The following is a 16995-nucleotide window of genomic DNA, read 5'->3' as shown; positions in this document are numbered from 1 at the left end:
ATACTCAAGTATAAACAAATCTGCATTATACAGTAGATGTAACCTTGGTTTTTATCATCATTCCTGGGTTTGCTTGGTGTTGGTGGCGTTAACAGCAACACTGCAAGATAATGAAGCAAGCTGACTTGATCACACTAGACACTGGGGAAAGCTCAGCTGATGGTGGGACTGGGAACCGGATGAATCAGTCCACTAAGCAGGGACTTTCCACCTAGTATATGAAAAACAGAAACACAAACCTACGTCTCTTAGACGTAGGCCAAACGGCCTTTTCTTAACATTTTCCCAGTCTGTTTGCACTTTTATGCAGTGTTGTGTAGTGTGTATTACAGAGTGAATGGAATGTTTTGGACTGAATACTTGCTGAAATCAAAAAGAAATGAAGAGCAGCTCTACTGTTCCTGGCCAGTACTGGGTCAACTCCACTGAACTGTTAATCTGTATTCTTATTAAAATGCTCATCAGAAGATGAGGTCTCCATATTTGAGATTCTCACTGTTAACCTGACACACACAAGACCTGTTTTGCTTCTGTGTTTTATGAATGCAGTATGCTTAGAGAAAACCAGCAAGAGGGTGTGTAATTTGCACTGCCCTTCATTAATGCTCCTAATAGAAATGAACAACATACACCAAAAGTGATCATTAACCCAGTAGATATACGAGCAGTGCACAGTCTCTTGCTGAGATTCCTGACTGAGGATTTAGTAAATCTTTTATCATCTGCATACACTTGCTTCAAATTCCGAATTTGTAAATGGCGAAATATTCGAATGCTCTCACCGCTGTGCTTTTGGATGTTGCTGTTGTTGACATACTGAAAGGACAAAAATAACAGAGAACGCAAGAACAATCAAAACAAAAAAAAAAAAACAACACAAATCAACTGACAATCAGGAACAGGATATGGTTAATAAATTAATTCTTTTTGTCTTACTACCCTTCTCTCTTCTGGAATAAATGATATGATTTTACTGAGCTGCACAGTACGTTGGACAGTCAGCGTAGAGGAAAAGCTTCTGTTGGCTCACAGTGCTGTTCTCTCTTCAGGAGGAGCCGAAGGTGAATAGATCATGAGATCCAGACATAGAGAGTGGGCTTTACATACACAGAGCCCAGAGCGAGAGATCCTGCATGGTTCTTCACACCCAAGGAGGGATGCACAACTTAAGCTTTCCTGCCTCCCCATCCCATAGTCTTTTATACACACACACACACACACACACACACACACACACACGAGTCATGCAGAGACCTATGAGGCTGTGGCTTGTGTGTGCGCCATCTCAGGGGCAGCGATGTGGAAGACTGAACCGATGCGGAGGAAGAAGCGACGCAGGACTGCACGCAGCTCAGGGATGAGGTCAAACTGCATCATCTCACATAGGTGGGGGTAATAACAGGAGGCATGTGGCTTGAACTGGAGGGTGATAAAGGGTAGGTTCATTAAGGCAGCTATACAGTGAGCAGACAAATAGATTCATGTGCAGAAGTAAAAAATCATTTGAGTTAAAGATCAACACTGACCAACTGGCTTCTATATTACTCTTAAATTGAGAAATTGTCCAGTTAAGGAAACAAAAAGGATATGGTGTGTCCAGAGACGTGGATCAGCTCTAACATTATCTCTAGAGGGAAAGACAGGGAAAGCTCCGGAGGCTGTCAGTTGTCTATCAGTACGCTGACCTCTGTATGTAAAGGAAGATCCCAGATTTATGCTGACAGTTTGACATATCAGCTCAGAGTTTCCTGCAAGTGAGGTTTACCATAAAACCCTGAGGGATCAGGGGAATATATTCAAATCAGGGTCATCGGGCAGGAAATAACATCTAAACCATTATACTCTCCTACGCAGCAGTGTAAAAGAAAACCATTCAGTGTTTCTGAAGACGTCACTGAAAATTTGAATATGCAACATGAGGGACCTGCAGGGACATCTGTAACTGGACAGCGACTTAAAAAACTGGACTAAATTGTTTTAGCCTTTCATTTTCAGCACACAGCTGTGTACATATATACTTAATGTATATATTACCTTGTCATCTGGGAGTCTCAGTGTTCTGGTGAGAAGGAGCAGCAGTAAGCTGGTCCAGGCTTCTCGGTGGCTCTCTGAGGTTAGGCTGATAAAGTAGGCCAAGGCTTCACTACACACACTGTGGAAGGAGAAGAAGAATGAAATGCATAGAGTGCTGCAGTGATGTGAATCCTAAAGCTTTTTCTGTCAGAGAACATCTAGTCAATCTGAAGGAACATACAAATGAAAACTGATAAAACTCCTACTGACATTAAAATGAAAGAGCTTCAAAGCCAGAGATATGGTTACCATGTACATACAGATCGTCACTCCATCAGCCTTACCCATGCGAAATTAACACGCACTAATGGAAAGACACTTCATGAATGCGTTTCTGAACTTGCACTCACCAGCCACTTTATTAGGAACACCTGTACCCTTGTGCATTCATGCAATTATTCAATCATGTGGTAAGAGCATCAGCCATAACACTGTGACCAGTGCCAGGTGAAGTGAATAAGACTGAGTATCTCCCCATCATGGCACCTGTTAGTGGGTGGGATATATTAGGCAGCAAGTCAACATTTTGTCCTTAAAGTTGATGTTAGAAGCAGGAAAAATGGACAAGCGTAATGATTTGAGTGAGTTTGACCAAAAGGGCCAAATTGTGATGTCTAGACCACTGGATCAGAGCATCTCCAAAACTACAGCTCTTGTGGGGTGTTCCCGGTCTGCAGTGGTCAGTATCTATCAAAAGTGGTCCAAGGAAGGGACAGTGGTGAACCGGCAACAGGGTCATGGGTGGGCAGGGCTCAGTGATGCACGTGGGGAGCAAAGGCTGGCCTGTGTGATCCGATCCAACAATACTGTTGCTCAAATTTAATGCTGGTTCTGATAGAAAGGTGTCAGAATACACAGTGCATGAAAGGGGGGACCAACACAATATTAGGCAGGTGGTCATAATGTTATGCCTGGTCAGTGTATATAGCCCAAAACATGAATCTGAGGCTGCAGTGGACACAAACTAAATGAAACCAGACAGTATTATTAAGTCTTCGACTGGTGTACAGGAGTTTCCAGTAAAGTGGTTAAGTTAGTGTAATTTACCTATTAAAATCTGAGAGGAAACAGTTAACCATCTAGCCTTAAAATGTTTAATATTGGTCAAATTTGCAAAATCTGTCTGAACACCCAACACTAAAGTAGTCTCTAAATCTACTGCTTTACGAATTAGTTACTTTCAAATTAAATTAAGCATGACCGTTACAAAAGCAAACTAGTATTCGGCACACATGACAGTAATTTCCCCATGTGGATTATTACACGTTGTTAAAAGCCGAAAAACAAAGTGCAGAGTTTTTCCACGTTATTACATCCAGATGTTTCAAATTGCTACTTGTCTCGGTTACTGAGATTCGTCAGCTGTTAGAATGAATGCATAAGGTTGTACTTTGTCACAGTAAACCTCTGTGGGCCCACCCGAGTCCAAACTCACAGTAGAAGTCGAGTTTGGATGTCGGGCCACGCGCCCTTCAGCTGATTGTCCGAATACATTCGGAACAGTATCCTCAGGCTGCAGGCCAAGCTGCTCGTCTCTTGCTTCAGCAGGTTGGGTTTGGACTTGCCCTTGAATCCTGCAGAAACACAAAGGCAGGCAAAACCTCATTATCAACCAAACAGCAAGTACTTTGTACAGAATCAGCAAATGACCTGATAGCTGATTGACAGAAAACACCAAACATACATACTAATAGTCTATAACGACATACTTTACAGACTGGCGTGAGATCAATTTGTGTTGTGAGAAAACACTAAGTGTACGCATGTAAGAAGATACCGATGTTATCTACTGCATGAAGTGAATAGTGTTAGGTGGAAAATCAGTAGCTAGCTCAAATTACAAATAATTTGATAGAATAAACTACTGAGCAACAATTTTATTAAGTAACAGACACTGTTGTAGCTAAATCATATCCATTACTGTATTAGAAGGTATACGTACTCCAGGCATAACATTATGACCACCCACCTAATATTGTGTTGGTCCCCCTTTTGCTGCCAAAACAGCCCTGACCTGTCCTGCACTGTGTATTCTGACCCCTTTCTATCAGAACCAGCATTAACTCCTTCAGCAATTTGAGCAACAGTAGCTCATCTGTTGGATCGGATCACACGGGCCAGCCTTCTCTCCCCACGTGCATCAATGAGCCTCGACCGCCCATGACCCTGTCTCCGGTTCACCACTGTTCCTTCCTTGGACCACTTTTGATAGATACTGACCACTGCAGACCAGGAACACCCCACAAGAGCTGCAGTTTTGGAGATGCTCTGATCCAGTGGTCTAGCCATCACAATTTGGTCCTTCGTCAAACTCAAAGCTCAAATCCTTACACTTGTCCATTTTTCCTGCTTCTAACATCAACTTTGAGGACAGAATGTTCACTTGCTGCCTAATATATCCCACCCACTAACAGGTGCCACGCTGAGGAGATCATCAGTCTTATTCACGTCACCTGGCACTGGTCATAATGTTATGGCTGATCAGTGTATATTGTAATATTGTAGATAACAGTTTTTGTATTTAAATTCTAAGAAAACTTCATTATATTAAAATACAGCAGCTTTGTCCACAAACAAAACTGAAGTCATGTATCTTTAAAAACAGATCAGTGTACATGAATGCCAGGTTATGGCTTCAGTAAGTCCTCTCTGTCAGCTGTCTAATGGTTTATATACGGAGGAGACCAACCTGCCCTCCAGAGCGCTGTCCTCTGCTCATTGTTGGAGTTGAAGGTTTTAGCGAAGCTGTGCGACTCAAGTAGGCAGTCGAGCAGCTTGAAGAGATGCTGAGGAGAGAGATGCCTGTACATGCCCTGCTCTGACTCAACCTGCGACTCGCCCTCCTCCAGACCATCTCTCTGAATGAGAAAGACACACAAACACCAGAACCTGACATTAGAACCTCAGCTCTGTACGCTCTGTCTTCTGCATGGCTGCACCCACATTAAAAAAGACAACAACAATTACATTCTGAAATGGGAAAATATTTTAGAAATGAAAAGTAAGACATAGACATACCAGAGCGGCAGCCATGTTCTCAGCGTCCTCCTTCTTGCTGGTGGCTGGGAAGAAGACAATGTTATCTATGGTCTGAATGAGCTCCAGCTGCACCACACACTTGATGAGGAGCCCCGCAAACAGCCTCTGGTCCGAAACTCCTGTGAATCACAGCGCACGGCTCTTAGAAAATCACGGTATCACACAATATTAAGTACAGTTTAATGTTGAATATAAATATCTTTATATTAATCCTTAATAGACTAGAATATTTCCCTGCCTCTTTTATTACTGAACATTCCTTTATTTAGTTCTTCTGTGGTCAATCATGTTTTATGATTCCTTGAGCATTTCATAAGGTGACTTTTTTGGATTATACACTTGAATTTCTAACAAATCTACACTTTATCCCAAAGGTTGTGAGTTCAAATCCCAGCACCACCAAGCTGCCACTACTGGGCCATTGAGCAAGGCCCTTAACCCTCAACTGCTCAGCTTTATAAAGAAAATAAATGTACACTGATCTGGATAAGGGCATCTGCCAAATGACAGAGATATGAATGCAAATGTAGTGTAATTTATCTGTTGCTGACCACACTTTGTATTTATCGAGGCAGTTTGTATAGTGACCGCTAGCTATTTGCATTTAGCTAGTAATGAACAAACATTTAACAAGAAGAAAACTTAGTTAGCCTTAACTCAACATTCCTTGGTGAAAGGAGCTTTTACGATCAGTAACTTAAATAAATGTCGGTCGAGACGGCTGTCTTTACACTTTTGTGAATCTTTTGTCATACATTTATTTATTTTTGTGCTTCAAGTTAATATACACCAATCAGGCATAACATTATGAACACTGACAGGTGACATGAATAACACTGATTATCTCCTCATCATGGCACCTGGGGAACACATGGCACCAGGATGCACTATGGGAAGAAGGCGAGCCAGTGGAGGCAGTGTCCTGCTTTGGAAAATGTTCTGCTGGGGAACCTTGGGTCCTGCATCCATGTGGATGTTACTGTGACACGTACCACCTACCTAAGCATTGTTACAGACCGTGTACACCCTTTCATGGAAACGGTATTCCCTGATGGCTGTGGCCTCTTTCAGCAGGATAATGCACCGTGCCACAAAGCAGAAATGGTTCAGGAATGGTTTGATGACCACAACAACCAGTTTGAGGTGTTGCCTTGGCCTCCAAATTCCACAGATCTCAATCCAATCCAGCATCTGTGGGATGTACTGGACAAACAAGTCTGATCCATGGAGACCCCACCTCACAGGACTTAAAGGATCTGCTGCTAACATCTTGGTGCCAGATCCCACAGCACACCTTCAGGGATCTAGTGGAGTCCATGCCTTGACGGGTCAGGGCTGTTTTGGCAGGAAAAGCGGGACCATCACAATATTAGGCAGGTGGTCATAATGTTATGCCATGATCGGTGTAAGGTTTCTACTTTAAACTGAATAAAGAATTTTAAGCTGAGGTTTTACAACCTTAACCCGAGCATGTATTCAGATGTGTATTTGCATGTTTATGAGAGTATTTAAGCATGTTTTTAACTTTCATTTAAAGCAATAGAAACAGCCGGCATTATTATTTTTTATCTCTAGACCTCCCGAGAAGACATGAAAACTGCAGGGAAGGTCGTGGATGACAAGAGTGACGAGAATATATTAACTGTATCAGGGAGTCATGGTAGTCAGTACGCAGAGTGGAAATATTCAAGTTTATCGTGTTGCACTAAATCATTCGATGTATTAAGTGTCCTCTTTATTGGATGTCGGCTCAGTTCAGTCAGCAACAAAATGGCGGTTGATCTCTCGGTCATCTTCGTCTAGTAGCTTGTTATCGTTGTTGTGGCTCTCAAATGATTAGAGTCAAATGATCATTGTCAGTGATTTTTAAGATAGAGATAGATAGATACTTTATTCATCCCAAAGGGAAATTCACAATTCACTTCATGTGACGTTCTATAAACATTTTTTTAAAAATCTGATGTTTAGTCTGTAGTGTTCAATGATTTTTTCTGAAGTATGGCAGAAATGTGCGTGACGAAGGTACCAAATTTAGCTGAAATATAAAACCTAAATATTTTATGTTGGTCTTTTTACAGTAACTGTTGAGGAAATCTGAGTGCCACAGGAAACCGAGTCATCAGTGTCCCAATGTGTAGTGAGCTAGAGTCTGAACCCGTATACTGATTCACACCCTAGGGAGCTAGGTACTAACCGTTGGTATTAACCGTCAGTATTAACCGTCAGTTTAATCATCCACCAGGGACCATTCATGTGAAGTTTCAAGTGTACTATTCTGTCTATTTTAATCAGAATTTGCATAGAGATATAACTGGTTTAATCTGCAAGAGAAGGGATGTGGCAAGATGAGTTCCTCTTGCATGATTCTGTACACTTTATTTGGCAACTGTTTTGTCATTAGGACCTCAGAACAACTCCACTATTCTACTGCTCCTGTATTACCATTTGTCTTTATAATTTTTATATTTGTAAAAATGAAGAAATGCAGAAAAAAAAACACCCTCTGCGTTTTTTCTACACTTCCTTTTATGTCTTTCCTCCTTTTTAAATTTTATCGTATATGATCCCATCAAAGACAGCACTGATAACGTTTATGGGTCATATTACGTTTTTTTTCCAGAGTATAATTAATGTGCAGGAGAGCACCGAGTATGACAACATCGCCTTAAAATAGAGTTGACATACTGAGATAAGTGTGTGAGGTTCACATTTACTCACCAGTACATATGTATTTCATGTAAATTGGGGGAAAAAAAATTCCAAATGATACTTTGACATCAGAAAGAACAGGAAGTTCATGCTAAACAAGAAGAGGTGAGAAAAGATGTGTGTGCTGCTTACGTGCATGGGGCTTTCCCCTCCAGGCTTCATCGCTGGCTGTGGACATCTGACTCTGTCCTCTCTCTGACAGCGTCCTCTCAAAGCTGCTCTGAGACTGAGAGTCCATTTCCACATCCTGAAAAATAAAGCGTTTGCATTGGACGTCATGTCATGTGTTAAAAGGCGTTTATAACTGGCACATGAACATCAGAGCGCCGTTTGGTTGATGATTATCTCTCTGTATCTTTTTCATGGTGTGTGTGTATGTGATATTTACTTATGTTAGTCATCTCACCATGTGTTTCCCATCTCCCACCTCCTCTTCCTGCCCAGCTGGTCTCCATGTCAACAAGCTATTAAGAGGACGATAATCACATCAGGTCAGGTGTATTTAATCATGAGCATTTCATACAGTCAATCACAGTTGCCTCGCTAAAACAGGCCTTCACGATCCTGTTGTTGGTGTTAGTTGGTTAGAAAATTGTTTTTTTATATAAAATGCAGGGATGGACAAATCATACATTTATTAGATAGCAAACTTGTCAAGCACTAGTGTAGTGTTTCAGTTGCCCAGAATTCAATGTAATAACATAAGCTACCTAGATAGATAAAAACAGACTAAGGGAAATGAACAACTCTAGGATTATTCAGCACCTCATGTTTGCGTCCTAGTCAGCAAATTATCAGCTGTTACGTTTGGTATACTGTCGTCATATTGCAAGTAAAATAGATTCTCTGACTCTGGCGAGTATCTTTAGTGTCTTCTCAATGTTTTTACAGTAACTGAAGGTTGTGCTAAATGACAACTTTGTGCTGCATTTTATTTACAGTTACAGTTGTGTGCATCACACCACTGTAAGACATCAGAAACCTTTCACAAAAAGACAATTCTCCAAGGATTGGAGAAGATGTTTCCCCTGAAACTATGAATAAAAAATATTGTTGTGAAACCCCGGCACACGAGCTACTGATTTGTTCAATCCTGAAATATGAATGTAAAGAAATTTAACTGTGTTCATCACTCAGTAGTGTGTGTGTGTGTGTGTGTGTGTGTGTCAGTGTCATACGCATGAGGGCTGGTAGACTGGAAGATTTCCAGCATGCAGGTGCAGGTGATATCCCAAACTTCCCCACTGAACTTCTCTCCATTCTGGATCACCAAGTTTTCCAAGCAGTTGGTGCCTGACCGTGCTAGCTGCTCGTTATCTAAGGACACAGAGGAAAGACTGTGTAAAAGCTGCATTACAAAAAAAATGTAGAGCTCTTCTTATTGCACTGGCTACATGTTCAGTAGCAGCAGTTCCAGTTGGAGGTTTCGGCACATCGACATGTACTTGTGGCATCAAAAAAAACAACATTGTGGTGTTTTATTTCTTAACTTGAATGAACACAACAACAATTTATAGAGACACAACTTCTGAAGAGTTTTTTTTACTGCAGTGACAATGTTAAAGATATTTTCCTTTAAACAGATTTAGTCGGTCATGTGCAGATTTAAGGTTTTATTATTATTGACAAAACAAGTCCTTTCACCACTAATTTGATTGCAGCCTGTATATATGTTTGATAACTAAACAGATGAATGGTGGAAAAATTAACTAGAAGCAGAACCACAAGTTCTACTTTCCTTGCTTGGGCCAGGGTTGTGGGTTTGTTTTTTTTTTGTTTTTTTAAAAACACCTTAAGGATAAAAAAAAATCTGACCTTTCGCCTGTATTACATGAGTCAGTATATATTTAAAACACTAGCGGTGGTCACTGCACCAATGAGCAATGTACTGTCGGTCAAATACCGTGTGATGTATGAACTCATGGAGCAATGAGTGCGTTCGGATGAGTCACTGAAAGCTCTACCTTGTCTGACACACCACTGCAGCTGAGTAAAAACATCAACCAGCAACACCTCGCTGAGCGGCTCGTAGAACTGCGTGAAGACGTCACAAATAGCATAGAGCGCATGGTTACACGTAGTGGTCATCCATTCGGTTTTCTGTGGAAGACAAAGCAGAAACGGTCTGATATTTTCTGCGTATTTGCTCTCTGAAGGATTGCAAGGATTCAACAGGTCCCTCATTTTGCAGAAGAGAGAATGGTCTAGCTTTCTTTCTTGCAATGTAATCTCTGTGCTGTAGGAGAAAAACCTGGTCTATGGCATGAACAGGAGTTAAACATGTGTACTGCTTTTATATTGGTAATATCTGACACCAGTTTATTATTGTAGTTAACTAAATTATCTGCTAATCACCCCCATTTCTACACTCCCCTACCTCTAAAAGGATCAATAATGCAAATGTATAATATAAAATGTAAATAGGTTTGTCTTAATAATCAATAGAAGCATTCTTCAAAGATATTTTTGATCTAAACATTTGTTAAGCCCCCAAAATGTGCCTTTAGATAATAAGAATTTTGTTAATCAACCATGATGCTTTAGTTCTAAAACTTACAGCCAAAGACAAATATTCACCTCGGTCTGCTGTTCTGGAAGTTTCATGTTGTCAAAGATGCGGAAGACGATGCGGAAGAGGTCGTGCCACCAGTGTTTCTCAAAAGTGTGTCCATAACTCTTCATAATCTCAAACATCACAGTCAGCCCTCTGAAGACATGCATATGCGCAAACAATGTAAACAGCCTGAAATATCAGTAAGAGTGTGACCGAAGGTGTTTCAACTCACCTGGTCCTGATGTCCAGCTTGCAGCGGTTGATGATACAGGAGAGCTCGAACAGGATAGGGAACCAGCCTCGCACCCACACCCGATCACCGGGAGCCACGTTCATGTCATCACTAGTGTACTCTCTCAGTACCTGTGCAGGATGACCGGGAGAAACAACATAAGGAAGTCTTGAAAAGATCACTCTTATGCTACAGTAAAGTGCGAGTGCTCACCTGTGGTCTGTCAGACACATATTTGGCACAGTGGCGAATGAGCCGGATGGCTTCCATGCTAGTGTCAGGGAACGCAGCATTGCACACAAACTCAGACAGACACTTCACCGCATCCTGGAACGAGTCGATGGCTGCTGCAAAGTGCTGCTGAAACGTTTTCACTAAGACGAAATAGGGAGAGATAAAGAACATGAGTGGAAAGACAATAAAAACATTTAAACCACTTTGTACTGAGGAATTGCTCAAATAATATTAGCATTAGTGTTGCTGCTCTCTCAGATGAGGAGTCGCTGACACTCACTGACGATGTGTCCTGTGGTTTGGAAGGCAAGCTCTACTATGGACTCATCGTGGTCTGATGCTGCCTGGTGGAACACAGAGAAGATGTTCTTCCAGCCTGAGCGGATGTTAGCTGCCTGCGAGTTCACCATTTGAGCCACACAGCGGATCACCATGTCCCGGATTGTTGGCGACCTTTATGGGGGAAAAAAAAGGAGTCTAAGTAAAACCACTGCTGGCCGATTATCACCGATTCCAGGTCATTCTGTTTCACTAACCTGTTCTTCTTCATAATGTGCTCAAATGGCCTAAGGAAGTCCTTCTGGAAGCGGAAGTTTGCCAACTCTCCTTTCTCCAAAAACTTCATGGAAAGTTGTCTCAGAGAGTCAACAGCAAAGATGGCCACATCCTCGTTAGGGTTGCAGCCCACCTGTTATTGTTTTTTTTTTGGCATGAATGGTGTGGACACATCAGTAATGAACTACTACAGATTTAGAAATCAAAGACCAGAATGACGCAGAGATGTAACTGACCTTGTTGAAGTGGTCTCCTATGACCTGCCAAATGCGGGACCACTGCAATCGGATACGGTTCATGTTGTAATAGGAGATCTCCACGATCTTCTGCAGGCTGAACATGCGTGGCTGGTGAGCAGAGGCCAGTTCATCCATCGACACCGCACACAGCCAGCGCACAAAGTCAACTGGGAGTTAAACATATACATGAATTTGATTTTGAAGTGCATCAAAGAACTTGAGGGTATAACCAAATTTACAGTGTTACGGGTTACAGTTTATGTACACCGATCAGCCATAACATTATGACCACTGAGAGGTGAGGTGAATAACGCTAATTATCTCCTCATCATGGCACCTGTTAGTGGGTGGGATATATTAGGCAGCAAGTCAACATTGTCCTCAAAGTTGGTGTGTTAGAAGCAGGAAAAATGGACAAGCGTAAGGATTTGAGCGAGTTTGACAAAGGGCCAAATTGTGATGGATAGACCACTGGATCAGAGAATCTCCAAAACTGCCACTGGGGTGTTCCCGTTCTGCAGTGGTCAGTATCTATCAAAAGTGGTCCAACGAAATAACAGTGGTGAACTGACTACAGGGTCATGGGCGGCTGAGGCTCGTCGATGCACGTGGAGAGCAAAGGCTGGACCATGTGATCCGATCCAACAGACGAGCTATTGTTGCTCAAATTGCTGAAGATGTTAATGCTGGTTCTGATCCCTGAAAGGGGTCAGGATACACAATGCAGGATGGGTCAGGGCTGTTTAGGCAGTGAATAGGGGGACCTACACAATATTAGGCAGGTGGTCATAATCTTATGCCTGGTCAGTGTAAAGCTACACATACTTTACTGAACTCTGGATAATTGAAAACACACATCAAGAATACAAATACAGTAACTACAGATGCAGGAAGCTTGCCAGAAATGGTGAAAATTCAGTCAGCTACAAACATATGTTCATACCAATCGCATTTCCATCAAGCCTGGTGGATCCTGTAAAAATTCTGGAGGACAAAAACAGAAAAACGAGTTAAGCACAATACGCAACAACACTAAATATACAGCTTTTCAGCAGTCATTGTTCCCTCACCTGTCCACTGCTACCACTACACTCTGAGAGCTGGTTTCCCCCACTGACTCCTGGATGTGAGCCATCTGACGTCTGTCTGGACCCCCAACCAGTGTGCCTGTGACAGGTCAAAAATAAAGTCACAAACAATACGCTGAATAAAGTACAAAGCATCATAAGTTCATAACATTGTTCCTTTGAGTAGTTTGTCTAATGGTGCTTTCACATATGCAGCTTTGTTTTTTGACAAATGAATAAGTGTTTGTTTCATGAGTACAATTTCAGACCTATAGCGCCCCAAGCAGAAGATTTTTGATTGCTGATCTTAAGGACTTATTGGTCCATTTGCAGAGGCCAAATGAACACAACATTTATACCTTGGGTTTGTTCACTTTTTTTTGCAAACACAATCACACACTTACCTAAGCCAAGAGGCATGAACTCCTCTCCGCCCGTGGGAAAGCCCTTAACACTACCTCCCTGGTCTCGGACAACACCGGAGATATAACGTGTCTTCACTCCTGTGCCAATCAGCTGAGCCAGTTCTAACTGACTGATACACTGCAGAATCTGTAATATGCAAGTGACCAGAAGATATCAGATCAGGTGGGAAATGAGGGCTTTACTTCACGGCTAAACAGTTAACAAGAACCAAAATGGAATGCCGAGCTGTAGTGTTATGAGCACCTCATGCCAGGAGTTGCCCAAGTAGTTCCCATCAGTGTGTGCCACAGTGATGAGGGTCTTAATGGTGTCAATATTCTTCTGCTTCATCTCTGTAATGCTGGAGCTAGCAGTGAGCAGTGTAAACCTAGCCAAGGCCTGAATATACGCATCACGCTCCAGCTGCACACACACAAAAACACACAAACGTGAAAAGTCCAGTAGAAATAAAGAGGTATAAATATTTATGGCACCGGTTAGTGTGCAGTGTGTTGAACTCACCTGCATGCTGAAAATGCAGGCAATCCTGATGGCACAGCGGATTCCCTCCAGACACAGAGATGCCACCTCCTGGTCATCACAGTCCTGCAGGCCCACACTGAATGCTGCTAACAGGGGTGTCCATGCCAACTGTAACATACAGACAGACAGTGTAAAGCTAAAGACAGACAGAGCTGTCTCACATGCGAGTCACCCCAGATGCATTACGGCTGTAAAAAGGGAGATGTGAAAAGGGAAAAGGGAAAGGTCTGGTACCTTGAACATTGGGCGGACATGCTCTAGGTGGGTGGCACTGAAGAAAGGAGCCTGAGCGTGGCTCACAGCTTCCATCAGGGCTTTAGCTGTCTTAGCCATCTGCTCCATTTCCATATTATACAGCAGCCGTCTCTGTTTCTCACTAGCTACACCTGCCAGTAAAACGTAGCCTTATTCAGTTAGTGTCCTGCTCAGAAAATAATTTAACCGATACTAGTAATATGATAAAGAACATATGCTTATTAAGTATAGATAAGAGATGCCATAAATATGCTGGGTATAAGTAAATTTCACTCTCTCACACTGAAAAAGGCACTTACTCTGCTTGTTGGATTTTGGGGTGATGGAATACTCTTTGCTCTCCTTCATGGCGATCTTCTTTCCTGCTATTTCATCATAAATGGAGGAGAGGTACTCCTCAGGCAGATCCTTACTGTCGTTAATGCCACGGTTCATCTTAATGTACTGTTCTTTTGTCATTTTGCTCTTCACCTGAGATGAAACGAAGACGCTCATTAAGCTAAAGACAGGAACATTTAGAAATTGTGCAAACGAATTATAATGGCTTTCAATAAAGAACTGTCATGAACCAATAATCACAAGTAAAATAAAATCAGGCTTTTCATACTAAAAGCAAACAGAAACAGAACTAGTCCCATGGGCTTTAAACTCACCTGTGGGCTGTGCAGATCGGTGGTTAACATGATGATGGAGTATGCGAGCACATAGGCCGTGTCAGCACTAGCGAACAAAGTCTGCCTGGAAACAAACAGATGAAGGTCAGTGCAAAGGGAACAACCTTCCCCAACAAGTGGACCACGAGTGGGAAAAATTGCAATAAAGATGAGGCAGAAAATTCTGTCAATAAGTGAATCAACTAAAAACTGCCAGTTTATTGCATTACGACAGTCCTGTTAGCAATATAAATTTTCTTTTGTGTTTGCCTGACTAAACAAAACAATTAAACATTAATCAATAAGCCAGATTTAATCTGTGGGCTGCTGGTTCAACAGACTTTCTGTATTCATGGTGGATTCTGTTAGACCCTCACCCCTGATTGCACTCTAGATAGCGTGCTGCAAACTTCTCCATGAGCCGATCGATTTTCTGTGCCTCTCCAGGCAACCTGAAGCCTTCGAGAAACGTGCGCAACGCCGACACAAAATCCTTGCCACAGAAGTCCAGCTGGTCCACGTAGCAGTACATCACCTCCTTATTGAACTTGGCGTTCTCACCGAGGAACTCCCCAACTTGAGTCTTAACAAAGGGGGCAAGAAATGAGCTGAGAACATTCCAGATCTAAGCAAAGCACATGGTAAATAAATACACTTACTGTATCGAGTCTCTCCTCCTGGTGCAGAAACTGAGCGATGTCCTCCGCAGAGGATCCCAGCATGCCTTGCTCCTGCAGATATTGCACACCCCTCTTGGGCTTTTTATTAAATCTAGCCGGAACACATGGTGGAAATAAAGACATTACAGTTGGAACAAGGCTAAAATGAGAGAAAAACATACAGCTCAATGAAAGACTTACAGCTCAATGCCGTGCTCAATAATCTCTTTCTGCTGTTTGATGACCTCATACTGTTCAGGGTGGTCAGGCTGGGAAGCCTGAACATTGGAGGACACGGCCGAGTCCTGAGAGCCAACACTGTCTCTGCGAGAGGACAAGTGTTCGGGGAGTTTAGCTTCTACTCCCTCTCCTTCAGCCTGATGCTCCTGACCTATACATAGACCAGAACGAAGCGGAGTCCATCACTGCAGACATCTGAAGCCCTGAAGGTGACTTAATGCACCGTGCAGACGCAATATGGTAAGAGGAAGTCTTTAAATGTCCTACAAAGGACGTCTTCTCACCTAGATTAGCCTGCAGGTTAGGGTTGACGTACAGGTCTTTGCTCCACTCCACCATGCATTTCAGAATAGACACCAAGCATTCTAATCCTTTCTTACGTAAACTCAGCTCCTGTTAAAAAAAAAGAAAAGAAAAAAAAAAGACAAATTAATTTTTGTAAAAATTAATGACATTCTAATGTCAAACAGCAATATGTACACTATATTGCCAAAAGTTTTGGGACACCCCTCCAAATCATTGAACTCAGGTGTTGTTTTTCAGGATGAGTGAGTCTGGTGTGGAGGAACTTGACTGGCCTACACAGAGTCCTGACCTCAACCCGACAGAACAGCTTTGGGATGAATTAGAGTGGAGACTGTGAGCCAGGTCAAAACTGGAAGATCTGCCTTTACCTGCACATGAATGTAATATGGAGTTGTCCCGCCCTTTGCAGCTATAACAGCTTCAACTCTTCTGGGAAGGCTTTCCACAAGGTTTAGGAGTGTGTTTATGGGAATTTTTGACCATTCCATTCCCTTCAGGCACTGATGTTGGACGAGAAGGTCTGGCTCACAGTCTCCACTCTAATTCATCCCAAAGGTGTTCTATGGGGTTGAGGTCAGGACTCTGTGCAGGCCAGTCAAGTTCCTCCACACCAAACTCACTCATCCATGTCTTTATGGACCTTGCTTTGGTCACTGGTGTGCAGTCATGTTGGAACAGGAAGGGGTCATCCCCAAACTGTTCCCACAAAGAGCATGAAATTGTCCAAAAAATCTTGGTATGCTGAAGCACATCAAGAAATCTTCTGCTGTACATTGCTCTGAAAATGAACAGACTTTCCTGAAAATGTTTCTCTTTTGCATGCAGCACAACCACAGATGATTGCAAAAAAATGATTGCAGGCAAATATTAAATTCCCACTGACATGCAGGACCATCACAGACATTCAGATGTATCTGACTTCAAAAATTATGAATTAGATTACTTTTAGCTACTTTCAGTAACTTTTTCACCAGCAACATAGTGTGACAAAACACTACCCCTTTACCGGATGATGATGAAGTAATGTTAACACCTGCTTTAAAGTGGTTTATAAGTAGCCAAAGTCTCTATGTCATGGCCTGCTCTTTAAACAGCATGTATTCTTTACATTTATTACATTTTATTTCATGTAATAAAGTAATCACACAACAAAATGCATGTCACAAGATAAAGTAGTTTTAGTGTTTTTAAGAGTAAAGAGCTAATTTATCAGAAAGGGAATTTTACTTAGC

The 16995-nt window shown here is 42.1% G+C and overlaps 1 protein-coding gene across 2 annotated transcripts in view; it reads right to left on the bottom strand.

Annotated features, from left to right (window-relative positions):
* Positions 1–799: 799 nt before the first annotated feature.
* Positions 800–16995, bottom strand: part of arfgef2 (ADP-ribosylation factor guanine nucleotide-exchange factor 2 (brefeldin A-inhibited)) — a 29249-nt gene continuing 13053 nt past the window's right edge. For both annotated transcript variants that reach the window (XM_058409997.1, XM_058409998.1), the window contains exons 13-39: positions 15742–15850; positions 15419–15608; positions 15218–15329; positions 14936–15141; positions 14559–14643; positions 14205–14376; positions 13885–14036; positions 13630–13758; positions 13372–13530; positions 13107–13254; positions 12706–12802; positions 12579–12619; positions 11633–11802; positions 11378–11529; positions 11122–11294; positions 10821–10981; positions 10608–10738; positions 10399–10528; positions 9786–9921; positions 9000–9138; positions 8228–8285; positions 7954–8068; positions 5092–5231; positions 4763–4931; positions 3509–3647; positions 2035–2152; positions 800–1419 (exon numbers count right to left, since the gene is read on the bottom strand). In XM_058409997.1, coding sequence (XP_058265980.1) covers positions 1255–1419; positions 2035–2152; positions 3509–3647; positions 4763–4931; positions 5092–5231; positions 7954–8068; positions 8228–8285; positions 9000–9138; positions 9786–9921; positions 10399–10528; positions 10608–10738; positions 10821–10981; positions 11122–11294; positions 11378–11529; positions 11633–11802; positions 12579–12619; positions 12706–12802; positions 13107–13254; positions 13372–13530; positions 13630–13758; positions 13885–14036; positions 14205–14376; positions 14559–14643; positions 14936–15141; positions 15218–15329; positions 15419–15608; positions 15742–15850 — 3696 coding nt within the window. In that variant the 3' untranslated portion in view covers positions 800–1254. The remainder of the gene's footprint in view (positions 1420–2034; positions 2153–3508; positions 3648–4762; positions 4932–5091; positions 5232–7953; positions 8069–8227; positions 8286–8999; positions 9139–9785; positions 9922–10398; positions 10529–10607; positions 10739–10820; positions 10982–11121; positions 11295–11377; positions 11530–11632; positions 11803–12578; positions 12620–12705; positions 12803–13106; positions 13255–13371; positions 13531–13629; positions 13759–13884; positions 14037–14204; positions 14377–14558; positions 14644–14935; positions 15142–15217; positions 15330–15418; positions 15609–15741; positions 15851–16995) is intronic.

The sequence above is a fragment of the Hemibagrus wyckioides genome, linkage group LG15 (genome assembly GCF_019097595.1).
Source record: "Hemibagrus wyckioides isolate EC202008001 linkage group LG15, SWU_Hwy_1.0, whole genome shotgun sequence".
In the NCBI taxonomy this organism is placed as follows: domain Eukaryota; kingdom Metazoa; phylum Chordata; class Actinopteri; order Siluriformes; family Bagridae; genus Hemibagrus; species Hemibagrus wyckioides.
The sequence above is the reverse complement of the archived record's forward strand: the minus strand, read 5'-3'. Positions and strand labels throughout refer to the sequence as shown.